This window comes from Eretmochelys imbricata, chromosome 1 (genome assembly GCF_965152235.1).
Source record: "Eretmochelys imbricata isolate rEreImb1 chromosome 1, rEreImb1.hap1, whole genome shotgun sequence".
NCBI lineage: Eukaryota > Metazoa > Chordata > Testudines > Cheloniidae > Eretmochelys > Eretmochelys imbricata.
The window spans coordinates 277,526,176-277,539,335 of NC_135572.1; the positions used below are offsets into that span (position 1 = coordinate 277,526,176).

At 41.1% G+C, this 13,160-nt stretch overlaps 1 protein-coding gene across 5 annotated transcripts in view; it reads left to right on the forward strand.

The window, feature by feature from the left end:
• The first annotated feature begins 2,732 nt into the window (after positions 1-2,732).
• CEP83 (centrosomal protein 83) overlaps positions 2,733-13,160 on the forward strand; it is a 35,120-nt gene continuing 24,692 nt past the window's right edge. For 3 of the 5 annotated variants that reach the window (XM_077832260.1, XM_077832268.1, XM_077832288.1), the window contains exons 1-3: positions 2,733-2,852; positions 9,072-9,340; positions 9,932-10,082. In XM_077832260.1, the coding sequence (XP_077688386.1) occupies positions 9,189-9,340; positions 9,932-10,082 (303 nt within the window). In that variant the 5' untranslated portion in view covers positions 2,733-2,852; positions 9,072-9,188. Of the gene's footprint in view, positions 2,853-9,071; positions 9,341-9,931; positions 10,083-11,280; positions 11,305-13,160 lie in introns of those variants that run through there. The other 2 variants (XM_077832276.1, XM_077832282.1) reach the window with 2 other exon arrangements.

Sequence of the window (13,160 nt, forward strand, 5' to 3'; positions counted from 1 at the left end):
TTTAAATCATTAAGAGGGAAGCAGGCTTTGTGTTGCCTTCCACAAAGATGCTGCTCAGAACAGCTCTAGGGGAGGTGGGCATGCAGTTCTGCTCCTTGCTTAGGTCTTCAGACAATTAGACCTGCTGGGTCTGGGTAGCTCTAAAGTTGCTCCCTGATGCAAGACCACTGGCCAAAATGCACTCCTTTCCTGACTCAGTAAACCCAGAAACCAAGCAGGATCCTTTTCTGCCTGGGGAAAAAAATGTCAGAGCAGATGTAAGACTGCATGATTCCTCTCTCTTCCCCGACAAATCCTGCAGCCAATTTATATAGTTCTACATTGAAAATACCTGTGTAAAAATTGCACCAATTTATTCAACAGATTAGTTGCCCATACATATTCTGTCATATTTACTTTAATGACTAAAGTAAGATTTTACTGCTTTTTACTCCTATTAGCCCGGCAGAGCCAATACAGAGTGAGGTGGGTTCTTTTCTTGTGCATCAACTAAATTCCGTCCAGTTACAGCTGTGCAACCTTACTGAAGGGTTGTGGAGATGTCACTGACGTCAAAATGTGATGGTGCTGTTGATGATGCACGATCCCGGTCCCCTTGGCCCCAGCATCAGTCCCCTCGATATCGGCACTGGTTCCCCCCACTCCAAACACCAGTCTCCAGCAAGGCAAAAAGAACTCTACTTGACCTTAGGTAGCATGAACAGGGCTGACAAAAAAAAAAAAAATCTTTTCCGTTTAAACTGAACATGTTTGATATGGAGTAACAATAAATATGGAACCCCCTGAAGCCTTTTTTTAACAGTCATTTTTCTGAGAACTACACTTTACAGTTCTGTAAAACTACTGTGCTTTGCATCCAAAACAAAAATCTTAACTTTTTAAAACAAAATCTTTGACTTTGGAGAAAAAACTTAATCAGTATTCATGTTGTTGCAGTATTGTAAAATATTGTTATAGATTTAACGCTATAAGCTCGAGTTGTTACCATTTTGCTACTGAAATTGTCAAGATACTTATCTTAACCTTATGATTATAAAATCATAAATGTTTACATGATTTCAACTAAAGAGAAACAAATATTAAACCATTTTGCCTAGACTTATTGTTCTTGATCTTTGGGAAATAATTGTCACACGTACTAGCCTTTCCCATATCTAGGATTACAGCAACCTCTAGGGGAACTAATTGTAACTAATTTTTTGTGCAGATCTATAAAAACATTCTGGTGATATTTAACTTGGTTCTTGTTTGTTTGTTTAATGGGGTTAGGCACATAAGTAAATCACACCCTGTGATATACAAAGTAGAGCCCTTTTTTATTCTTTCTCTTTTGAAAGGTAGGACATTACTAGACTGGGATGATTAAGGGCTCTTAGTCAAAATATATCTTTCAAAATATGTTAAAGATTTCATCAAAAGCACCTGGTAACTGTTTTGACTGCTCTTATTGATTCATAAAATAGTATAAATCCATTCAAATGTAAATGAATGGACACTATCAACAATACTGTGAATATATTTATTCTTGTTAAACAGTTGTGTAATGGGGGTATTGGCATTAGTAACATCCACCTGCCTTTATGATCTGGAGTTAGCATTGTTGAGTTCAAAATATGAGGTATAGCTATCGCCTTACTTGTCTGAAGTGGATTATTTAAGAGTTAGACACTGACATTGTCAGAAACTTCAAATTGTGTACATATACTTTAATTACAGCCAATTTTGTGTGTTCTGTTATTCCCTTCTCTTACCCCAAAAGTACATCTTAGCAATTAAGGGAGTCTGAGTCTGAAATTTTGGTATAGTAACTTGCATTTTGAACATAAAAGTTTTGTTGTTCTGTAGATGAGTTACCACGAGCACAGGTGAAAGTGCTCAATTGCTTTATGCCTATTTTCTTTCATTGTCAAATACTTCTGCAACGTAACCAGCACCAGAAGAGCAAATATACCTTACTGTGTATACGGTATCTAATGCCCTAGTTAAGGAGAGGTATATACTGCTGTAAGTACCCTGTTGGCAGACCCTCGCATGGTGTATGTGAAGTAACACTGCATGGGGGGCACCGTTTTAAAGAGCTTGACTGCACAGGGGTGGGGATGGAGTGGGGGACACTTCAAAAGGGCATCCCCTGTCTGACAACAGGCAAAATCCTGTTCTGGTTTGTTCTAGTACTGGGCAGGGACCAAGCCAGCCACGGGGACCGTGGGTCAAGCCAGCCCCGTGGCCGCCTTCCTCTCCACCTCTACGGGGGGAGGGGGCGCGTGGTGGCGTTTCCTCCGGCACGAAGGGTTTTCACCGCCTGCAGCCACGCGGCTGCGTTGACCCGATGCCGGGGTGTAGCCCGGGCCTGCGGCGGTGCCGGGGGGGGAGGGGAAGGCAGGGGCGGACTGGGAGCTTCCCCCCCCCGGAAGGGGCAGCGCGGGCGAAAGGCTGGAGGGGCCTGTGGGCGAGGAAAGCGGCGCTGGGCCGCCCTTGCGCTGCCGCCGGGAGCCAGGTGGGGCGAGCCCACGGGGGCTTTCAAGGGGCGGGCGAGGAGACAGGAGCCGGGAGCGGGCAATGGAGCAGCCAGGCAGCGCCAGCGGCAGAGACACGCCAGCCCAGCGCCCTTCCCGCTGGGGGCGGGGCCCAGCGTTCGCGCGCCCCAGTCGCGAGCCGGTTTCCGCAGCAACCGCGCTTCCGCGTTCCCATGAGGCTCAGCGGCGTCAGCCTTATTGGACATTCCAGGAGGCTGACGGGTCCCGAGCGGGGTCACAGCCAGGAGGTATGGGGAGGGGCGGGGCGGACGGCTACAGCGGGAGGCGAGGCGCCATTTTTAAACCCTCTTGGCGGCTGCCCGCAACTGCTCCCGGGTGAGTGGTGGGGCGGCTCGGGGACTCGGGCCCTCGCGTGGCGGTGTCCTGGTTGCCCCGCGCTCGGCGGCTGGTTCGAGGCTCGCGGTTCCCGTTCTCTCCTCGGCCGGGCCCCGCCCCGTGCCTGGCGCTGCACAGGGCCTGGCTCCCGGCCTGAACGGGCGGCGACTTGCCCGGGGCGAGCTCAGTGGCGGGGCACAGAAACAGGCTGCGCTGCGCTCTGGCCGTCGGGGCATGGGGGCCGGGGGGACGTCTCCTTCCACTGCCGGCGCCTCGCCCGCCGCGGGCTCCTGCTCCCACCGCTTGCGTCAGGGTGCGAGCCGCACGGGAAAGGCCCCGGGCCTGTGCATCAGTGCAGAGAGGCTGTGAAGGCGCTGATGACCAACGACTTAGCAACCGGCGAGAGAAAACCCTGTCAATTGTGACTTGCCTACAGGAGTGTGCGTGGTCGGGAGCGACCCGCGGGTCTCACTGGGCGTCGAGTCAGCTCATCGGTCTGGGAGGGGTGGATAAAAATCTCATGGATCTTTGTGAAAATGGCTTAGCTCCTGTAATGAGTCCGAGAGGTTGCATACACACAACTTCGTTGGTTGCTGTAACAGGGACACTTATTTTTCTAGTGTAAAATAACCAGGAAGTTCTCTCGTGTATATCACCTTATCAGCAGGTAAGGGGGGGAGGGATAGCTCAGTGGTTTGAGTATTGGCCTGCTAAACCCAGGGTTGTGAGTTCAATCCTTGAGGGGGCCATTTAGGGATCTGGGGCAAAAATTTGGGATTGGTCCTGCTTTGAGCAGGGGGTTGGACTAGATGACCTCCTGAGGTCCCTTCCAACCCTGATAGTCTATGAGTCTATGAGCACTGCTGTAATTATCTACTGCTTCTGTGGTGGCTTTAAATAGCCCATTACTATCTGAGAACCGTACTTCAGGCATTGTGAGGAAAGAAGTGGTGACTACTGAATTGAGATTGGTGTCTCTCTTGCAAGATATGTAAGAACTTTAGGAATGTTTTCCAGAAGGGGTGAGGTAATATCTACCTTGTCTCTCTAATATCTTGGGAGGACAGGGCTACAACAACACTGCATACAACAAAGTATTGATCTGTGTCAGAATTCCAAAGTTAACTGCACCTCCAACCTACTTGTCCTCTCGACACCCCACTTAGGTCACAGGCCTCCAGCATTCATCTTTCTCTGAGTGAAATCCCATGATTCTCTTCCTGCACGTTATGGCCTTTAGGTTGCAGACCTCTGCTAGTTTTGGTGATCACCTCATTAGGTCTGACATCAATTTAACACCCTCAGTTCTGTTCTCTCAGGCCAATGACAGGGTTATCTAGTAACCAGCCAGCTTTCATAAAGTGAAGTACTATTTATTCAGAACAAAAGCTTTTCACAGAAAATATATCTTAAAGTAATAAACAGCTTACATGAACTCCTGACAAACATACTAGGTGGTTCTCCGTCTTTCACATGGAGACCCTGCTAGGCTTAAAATACTTAAGGTCCTCCCACAGGGCCTGTGTCTGTTGGTCACAGTCTCATGCCTGTGTCAGTTCTTGGATGGTATCCCTTTCCTTTTTCAATCAGGTCAAAGGCTTTCTGCTAAGGTCTTTGAACCAGGTCAAACCAGGCCATGTGCTTTTTCCCTAGGAGGTGAAACTTTAAAAAGACTTGTTACCTGGATTGTTTCAGTATTGGAGATTTGCATTAATTATTTCCCATTGTCTTTAATTCTTGTATGAAGCATTCTTTGTCATACCCATTTAGCCAGGAATACAGTCACTAACTAGCCCATACAGATACATATTACATTTATAAAGTTAATACAATAGTATTTGAATATTCCACAATTCCACAGCATTATGTCTGTTCCATCTCAATATAATAGGTGTTGGATATTCAAATATTCCCTAGCATCTGTTATAAAAATATTTGTGTAGGTATTTCTACTGCATTCCTCACTGTGGCATGTAAGAAAGTACAGATTTTAAAAGTAAATATAGAATATTGAAGAATCTTCTATTTATCTCTCCATTCACTGTTCCTTGTTGGGGTGTGTGTGTGTCCTTGTTTTTTTATGGGACGGGTAGGTCAAATCAATGGCTTTCATGGTGATTCTAATTTCTCCTAGTAGCGAGTTCATCAGTCATTAGTATGTTGCCAAAAGAGCTGTGTTTCATGCAGCAGAGAGAGTTATTCTTTTAGGCTGAGGGTAGTATTAATTCATAGTAACACGATTGTCCTGACAGATCGTGGTAGGTGATCACAGGGAGGTGGTATTGGCTTTGCATTCTAGAACACTGAAATAAGTAGGTAAACAGCTTATTCTGTACATTATATGACACTATTAAACTTTACACTTACAATAATAACTGAAGGAAGTTTTTTGTTTTTTTAATGTCTGATACAATTAGCTGACACAAGGCAGAATATTACTTGTCCTGTTCTGCACTGGCCAAAAAATTATGTTCAGCCTTGTTATTTAACTTCATTGATCATAAGTGTGTTCAAATATGGTAACATTTTGTAGATTAGACCAGGCTATAGTGATGGAAGCAGAGCCTTGAATGAGTTATGCACGTAATCCTAAACAATTGCCGGTGAACGCGGAAATCACCATTGTGTAACTTGGTTATGCCACTTAAATTAGAGCGATGCTTTGGAGTTTTCAAAATTTAAATTAGTATGATTACATAATTTTCTCTAAATGTAGGTTGATTTAGTTACCATTTACAACTGTTAGTAACAAATTCTATTATTACATTTTTAAAAAAATGTTTTAAATTTTTTTTTAAATGGTGATATGGTGACTTAAAGGACTAATATCTCTGAATTTGCCAGGACTTAAAGTAAAGGTTGTAGTCCATATTAAAAAACAAAAAACAAACAAACAAAAAAATCCAGACACATTCTAACTCTATTTAAGTGAGTGAAACAATGAGGGACATAATTAAGGTGGTTGGAAGTTTAGCAGATAACATTCACATAGCATTTTATTCTCCTCTCTAACATTATTTTAAAGTTATTTAGCTTTTTAAAGGGGCAAACACCCCCCCCCCCCTTGATCTGAAGAATTAACACCCATTCCTATGGGTGTACATATGCGGGATGTTGTGGTAAAAGGTTTTACAGGCTTGAATTTGGGATGGCTATTTTGATCAATCACAGCATGCCATCATATAAACTATATGCCTGATATTTTACAGAAAAAAATATTTAGAGATGTTTGAGTTTTAATTTGAACTATATAAATATTTCATATTCCTCTTTCTAAAGTTAGATGACCTTAGTTATAATTAAACTGTACAGTCCTCAGAGGGAGAGAGAATTATAACTAATTTTAGAACTCTCTTTAAAAAAAAATCCAAAACTCTGAATGTATTATCTAATCATGTTGTGGATTTAATGTATGATATATGGCTATAAGCAAGTGTCTTATTCCATTAGCTGGAAGTGATGCTTGCCTTGTTAATGAATAATGCTCCTGTTCGTAGCCCTAACAAGACAATTAAATATTTTCTGCTTATCCAAGAATGTATATTGCCTGTCCTGGAGCATGCACTAATGTGATTTGGTGAAAGAAATATCATGTTGGAGTGGAAAAGGAAGCAAACATTTGGCATATTTTTTTTGTTTTTAAAATGGTGATTTTGGATGTGGACAAATTGGAGAGAGTCCAGTGGAGGGCAACGAAAATGATCAGGGGGCTGGGGCACATGACTTATGAGGAGAGGCTGAAGGAACTGGGCTTTAGTCTGCAGAAGAGAAGAGTTGGGGGGGGAGGGATTTGATAGCAGCCTTCAACTACCTCAAGGGGGGTTCCAAAGAAGATGGAGCTCGGCTGTTCTCAGTGGTGGTAGATGACAGAACCAGGAGCAATGGTCTCAAATTGCAGTGGTGGGGGGTCTAGGTTGGATATTAGGAAATACTTTTTCACTAGGAGGGTGGTGAAGCACTAGAATGGGTTACCTGGGAAGGTGGTAGAAGCTCCATTTTTAGAGGTTTTTAAGGCCTGACTTGACAAAGCCCTGGCTGGGATGATTTAGTTGGTGTTGGTCCTGCTTTGAGCAGGGGGTTGGTCTAGATGACCTCCTGAGGTCTCTTCCAACCCTAAATCTTCTATGATTCTATGATTAGATGGAATATTAGAAGTCACTGACCATGGATTAATCAGCAGTGTTGATTAAATGGTCAGAGGTTCATGTTATATGCAATTTAGCACTTGGATGGCAACTATGTGTACTTATGCAAGTCAGTAACTTTAATGGGACAATGTAAAAGTGCTTTCAAAAACTGGTTTCAGAGTAGCAGCCGTGTTAGTCTGTATCCGCAAAAAGAACAGGAATACTTGTGGCACCTTAGAGATTAAGAAATTTATTTGAGCGGAAGCTTTTGTGGGCTACAGCCCACTTTATCAGATGCATAGAATGGAACATATAGTAAGAAGGTATATACATACAGAGAACATGAAAAAGTGGAAATTGCCATACCAACTCTAAGAGGCTAATTAATTAAGATGCGCTATTATCAGCAAGATCAAAAAAAAAATTTGTAGTGATAATCAAGATGGCCCATTTCAGACAGCTCACAAGAAGGTGTGAGGATACTTAACATGGGGAAATAGATTCAATTTGTGTAATGACCCAGCCACTCCAAGTCTATTTTTTTTTCTCCTGCTGATAACAGCTCATCTTAATTAGCCTCTTAGAGTTGGTATGGCAGCTTCCACCTTTTCATACTCTGTATGTATATATATCTTCTTTCTATATGTTCTATTTTATGCATCTGATGAAGTGAGCTGTAGCCCACAAAAGCTTATGCTCAAATAAATTTGTTAGTCTAACAAGTACTCCTGTTCTTTTTTAAAAAACTGACAGCTTCAGACTTTTATGCAGGTTTTAAAATCTACCAGAAGATGTCACTGTAATCTAAAACAGGGTTATTTTGTTAAATAGGTACCACTTACTGTTTTGACATTTAAAAAACCTGTTTGTAAACTATGGTTCTCTTTCTTGTTCTCCAAATCGGATCTTCTCAATTTCCAGTTCTTCCTCATGAAGTGTCATTGCAGGTGAACACTTTAGGTGCTGTGCGCCTGTCTTCTCAAGCCATGCAGCATGAATAGCAGGAGCCATTAGAAGGACTCTGGTATTCTGGAACTGAGAGTATAAAATTTTCCATTTCCTAACTGTCCCTCAGTTTCTCTTTCTGATGGCTGGTGTGTTCACAGAACCTCCACCTTGTCTTCTTTGCATCCGTTTTAGGCTCAGTCTGCTTGTTTGTGTGTGGTTTTTCTGCTCAAGCAAGGTACTCCTCTTGCCCAAATCTTTTGGGAGAGTCAGATCTATTTTTTGGAACACAGAATCTCCCCAATTAGGAGTGTTTTGCTTATTTGCTTGTTCCTTATCTCTGAAAATTACTTTCTCAATTCTGAAGCCTTTACAGCTTGGGACTTGGAATTTAGTTTCATGACAGTACAGATCTGAGCCACGTTTTAGTGGTGGCCACCATAGTACTTTTCAGATGGCAACTCCTGGCTTGGAAATTCCTGTGTGTGTTGCCTTGGCTTTCTTCATCTGGAAGAATCCTGGATTGTGCTTGTAGTCGCTGTGTGGTTCTTGTTCTTGCTCTTGAAAAGCGTGGGTTGAAAAGTAGATTGCTTATTCAGAAGGTTCTTCAGAATTTGTTTTACTGAAGGATTAGTGGTCAGAATTGGAAAAGCAGAGGCAGGGAGAACAGTCACTGGAAGAATAGTCAGTCTTTTTTCTTCACTGGATGGCTCAATTCTAATTTCTTCTTCCTCTGGGCAAGTTTGGACAAGACAAGTCAAAAGAAAATCCAGTCAGTTCTGGCACTTTGCTTACATTAGCACTTCAACTGTTACCAACAGGAAGTTATATATATACAGTACTGCAACTATATTTGAAAACAAGTTAAAGTATTTGCTGCAATGATACCTAAAGTTTAGGGAATAGAATCGGAGTGGGGGGAAATAAAAATATTAAAAAATAGAATAGCAGATAAAATTGTCTTTGTTCAGACTCACACATTGTCAACACTGGGATTTTACTCACCACTGTAGCTGCGCCAATAGCTAAAATCAGAGTGGTTAAGGAAGTTATGAAGCTTTGTAATATGAAAGCATAAAAATAGTGTGTGAAGCCTTTTGAACCATGAATGAGTATTACTAATTAGTTGCACTTGCGTTTGTTACAGGTAATTTGGCCTCCTGGGATGCCATCAAAAGAAAAAGTGGAGGGAATCCTTCTGAAGGTGGTAGATTTGGACTGAATTCATTTTTACCTGGTTGTCAACTCAATAATATTAGCCAGGATGGATACTTTCACCAGTATACTTCCTCCAATAAGTGGAAATACTGATCTTGCTGGTTCACAAGCAGAAATACAAAAACTTTTAATCGATGAAAGAATGCGGTGTGAAAATCATAAAACAAATTATCAAACTCTAAAGGCAGAGCATACAAGGTACAGTACTTTAAATGTCTGTTTTCCTTATTTTGTTTGAGCTGTTAAAAGGTAAAATTAAATATTGGAAGGAAGGGGTTTTTTTGGTTGTTTTTTTTAAGCTAGTTACCTGTCTGACTTTAATTTGTGGGAGTAGCAGTACAAGTGTTTACTGGATTCAGTCATGAGTTCTGTAAATTGCTCCATTGAGGAAGGGCTTTGATTGTTAAAATACTCAGTGTCTAATAGAAATGTACATTACTACTCGAATTTATGCTTCAGGACAAGTTTGACAGTTTTCTAAAATAATACTTTGTTATTTACACAACAACAATTTAAAGGTCTCAACATATGCGAGGTGAGGGTTCTGAAATATTCAGTGTATCTGTAAATATGCAGTAATTTCAAGAATTTAGCATAGTAACCATGTCAAATGTATTTTGGGGGGAGGGCGGAAATGACACCTAGTAGATATTTTGTCAGATTTGATGTCTTTTTCTTCTGTACTTCTGTTATTACTGTGACTTCAGAATTTTCCGCATAAGAAAGATCTGTTTTTAGAGGATAAATGGGCATTCTTAGTATAAAATAAAAATACTTTATATTTTGCAGGTTACAGGATGAGTATACAAAATCACAAAATGAGCTCAAACGGTTGTTAGTTGAAAAGCAAACCATCCATGACAAATTTCAATTTCTTCTTGCTGAGCTCCGAGGGGAATTATTAGATAAAACTAGGGAACTAGAGGAACTGAAGATGCAGGTGAGAAAATGGTTCCCAGAACTTAATATGAATTTCAGTCCTTCTGTAGAAACATTTCTCTAATATGTCTTTATCAATGTATTGTGTGTTTTAGCTGTAGTTTTTCTTTCTATTTGTTAAATTGGATCTGTTACAGCCATGTCCTCAAATCACAAATCTTGACTGAGTTGCACTCCTCTTGTAATTTGACTGTAGGAGCACAAATGAAATGACAATTAAAACTTCTGGTACCATTTAGATCTTCTAAACTTATCATGCATTCCATGAATAGTAGTCTCTTGAAAAGGTGCCATTGATGGCACACTCCTTCTTTACTATGTTCTAGTATTACTAATGTCAAGTTCTCTCCTTCAGGGATCAAAAATTAGTTAGACTGGTTATGAAGAAGGATGAAGAAAATTAAGGAGAAGCATCTCTCTTCCCTGTGTCAACACTGCAGCTGGGATTCTGCTATCCCCACTGGGATTTCAGTCAGCTTACGCAATGCATTAGGCCCTCTTGCTCTGTGAGATGGTGACACAGAAAGAAAAGTGTCTTTCACCCTGTAAATGAAGATGTACTGAAGGGAGAAAATTAAGCTTCCATTTTCCTTCAGCCGCTTTTCTTCCTCTGCCATCTGTATTTTTATGAACTTACATCGGCAGTGCTTGTTTTCAGCCAAAGATCCCACTTGTGCAATTTGTTGACTGAGAACATATTTTCCCTATTGCTAACCTCTTTAGTCAGATCGGTGCCTCATAAAGAGAGCTTTTTCACCTGTGGCACTCAAGGTCTGAACAGGTTCTGGGAAGAAGCTTAAGATGCCACTATTCATCATTTTTCTTTAAACTATTCCAACCTTGCTTCAGCACATACATTGTACCTGGTACAGTGGGGTTAGCTAAAATTCAAATTGTGCAAATCACATGTTGACTATCAGTCTTTTCTACTTTGGAGGTCAATGAAATTTTCAGGAATCTATTTACAGTAACTATCATTTCCCCACAGCTTGGAAAGACTAGAGTTGACTTTCCAATGACTAGTCCATTTTGTGACCAGTGTTGATCTGAAGGTATTTTGGCAGTCAGCTGCAGGGGTTCATGTTAGCTATTCAGCTGCCAGTGAAATAACTTTCTAGCATTCTTTCTGAGCAAACCTTCATCTCCTGTATTGATCCTTCTTCTGCAAGTCAATATTTGCCTCAGGTTCTTCACTTCAGGAAGGGTGATACCAGCGCCAAAATGTAAGTGGGAGGGGTTTGTAGTGATCCTGTTTGTGTCCGATATACTCAAATGAGTTCTTCCATAGTTTCTTTTACAACTGCAATCTGCTTGTCAGGCTCTGAGGGTTTGTGTGATCCAACATGACACGTGAATCACAAGAGCTTTCTAGGGTTCAGAGTAGCAGCCGTGTTAGTCTGTATCCACAAAAAGAAAAGGAGTACTTGTGGCACCTTAGAGATTAACAAATTTATTTGAGCATAAGCTTTTGTGAGCTACAGCTCACTTCGTAGGATGCATTCAGTGGGGAAACAAAAAACCCCATAAAAACAAATTCCTAGGAATTTAACAGAATTTGGTCAGGGAAAGGCAATACTGTCTGATTGAAAATTCTAAAGATCTTCTGTCTACCCATAGTTCAGTATACTCTGAATGAGGGAGAGAATTCTCTCAATGCTGCTTCCAGAGCTGGTCTTCAGTGTCTGAAGTGCTTCTGGGGCCCAGAATGGCAGAAGAAAAGTGGAATTTGTCAGAGGCTTTGTTCTTATGGGAGGCAATTGAGGGTATGTCTGCGCTGCAAAGTTGTAGACAAAACTTTTGTCTTTCATGAGTACTTAAAGCTCCCCTCCCCCCGCACACGAAAGACAAAAGTTTTGCCGACACAAGTGACAGTGTGAATGCAGCTTTGTCGGCACGAGCGCTCTCCTGCTGACAAAGCTAACTGTGCTCGCGGGGCTGGAAGTATTTTGTCAGCAAAAGTGCCAACAAAGAGCATTTACACACGCTGACTTTTAGAGGCAAGGCTGTGTGAACACAGCGTTCTCGCTAAAAGCTGCGTGGTGTAGACAAGCCCAGGAGAGTAGGTGCAGGGAGCTCCTTGGCCATCCAGCATCTTGCCATGTTGGATTTAAGCCATTATGTTCTACTTTTCTATAAGAATTCAAGGGGCATTTGTGCTTTTGTTTGTAGGAGTCACTTTTTTTTTTTCATGTCAAGGTAGAGAGTTCTTAAAGGCAGGCTATTAGTTTAAAAACAAAACAAATCTCTTAGTGAATTGGCCTTTATCTGTTGAGACATTCTACTAAAATCAAAATGGAGATGTTCTAAACACTCTTCCCACCTCTTTTTCCAAAATTGTTTGTTTTAAGTAGTAATGCCACATATCTCTGGTTTTGCAGTTACCACTGAAATCCAGTCGAAATTCAGTGAAGGATGCAACCTGTTGCCAATCTGTTTTGATATATGCAAAAGCTAGACACAGAGGTTAAAAAAATTGTTGCAATTTAAGAAATACTGTATCTCAGAGCAGGACGATCGGTATGCTTTAAAAACAAACAAAACTCTTTTTGGGCCCTAGTGTAAGAACTGTAACCAGAAATCTTACACTCTTCATCAATAAAATGAGAATGCAGTAAGACCATGCCCACTGCACTTTTCTGAGGGCTTTTTCTTTTCTGCCCTCGTCTGTGCTTATCGATGGTATCTACATTGTTTTCCTCAATCCGTTCATAATTTTTTAATCTAGTAACAAAAGGGAGCAAATCACTGAAAAAGCAGAATGAGAGTGGGAAGAAAACAAGTCCTTCACTGTTTGAGCATTAGACTTGAATTATAGCAATTAAGGAAGAAGGCAAAAAAAAAAAGGTAGTGAATGTACCTTATCTGAAGAACTTCAAAGATGATGCAGTGGCTGGATTTATTTCACATATATTTAATATTGTTAACCTTTGCAATGTTAAATTTTTTCCTCAGAAAGCACATCAATTATAGCTAGATTGATTAGCTTTTTATGAAAGCAGGAAAAAATTAAAAATAAATTTTATAAATGGCATATGTTCATAAAAACTTTTTAAAAATTGTATATGAAATGTTTCATTGC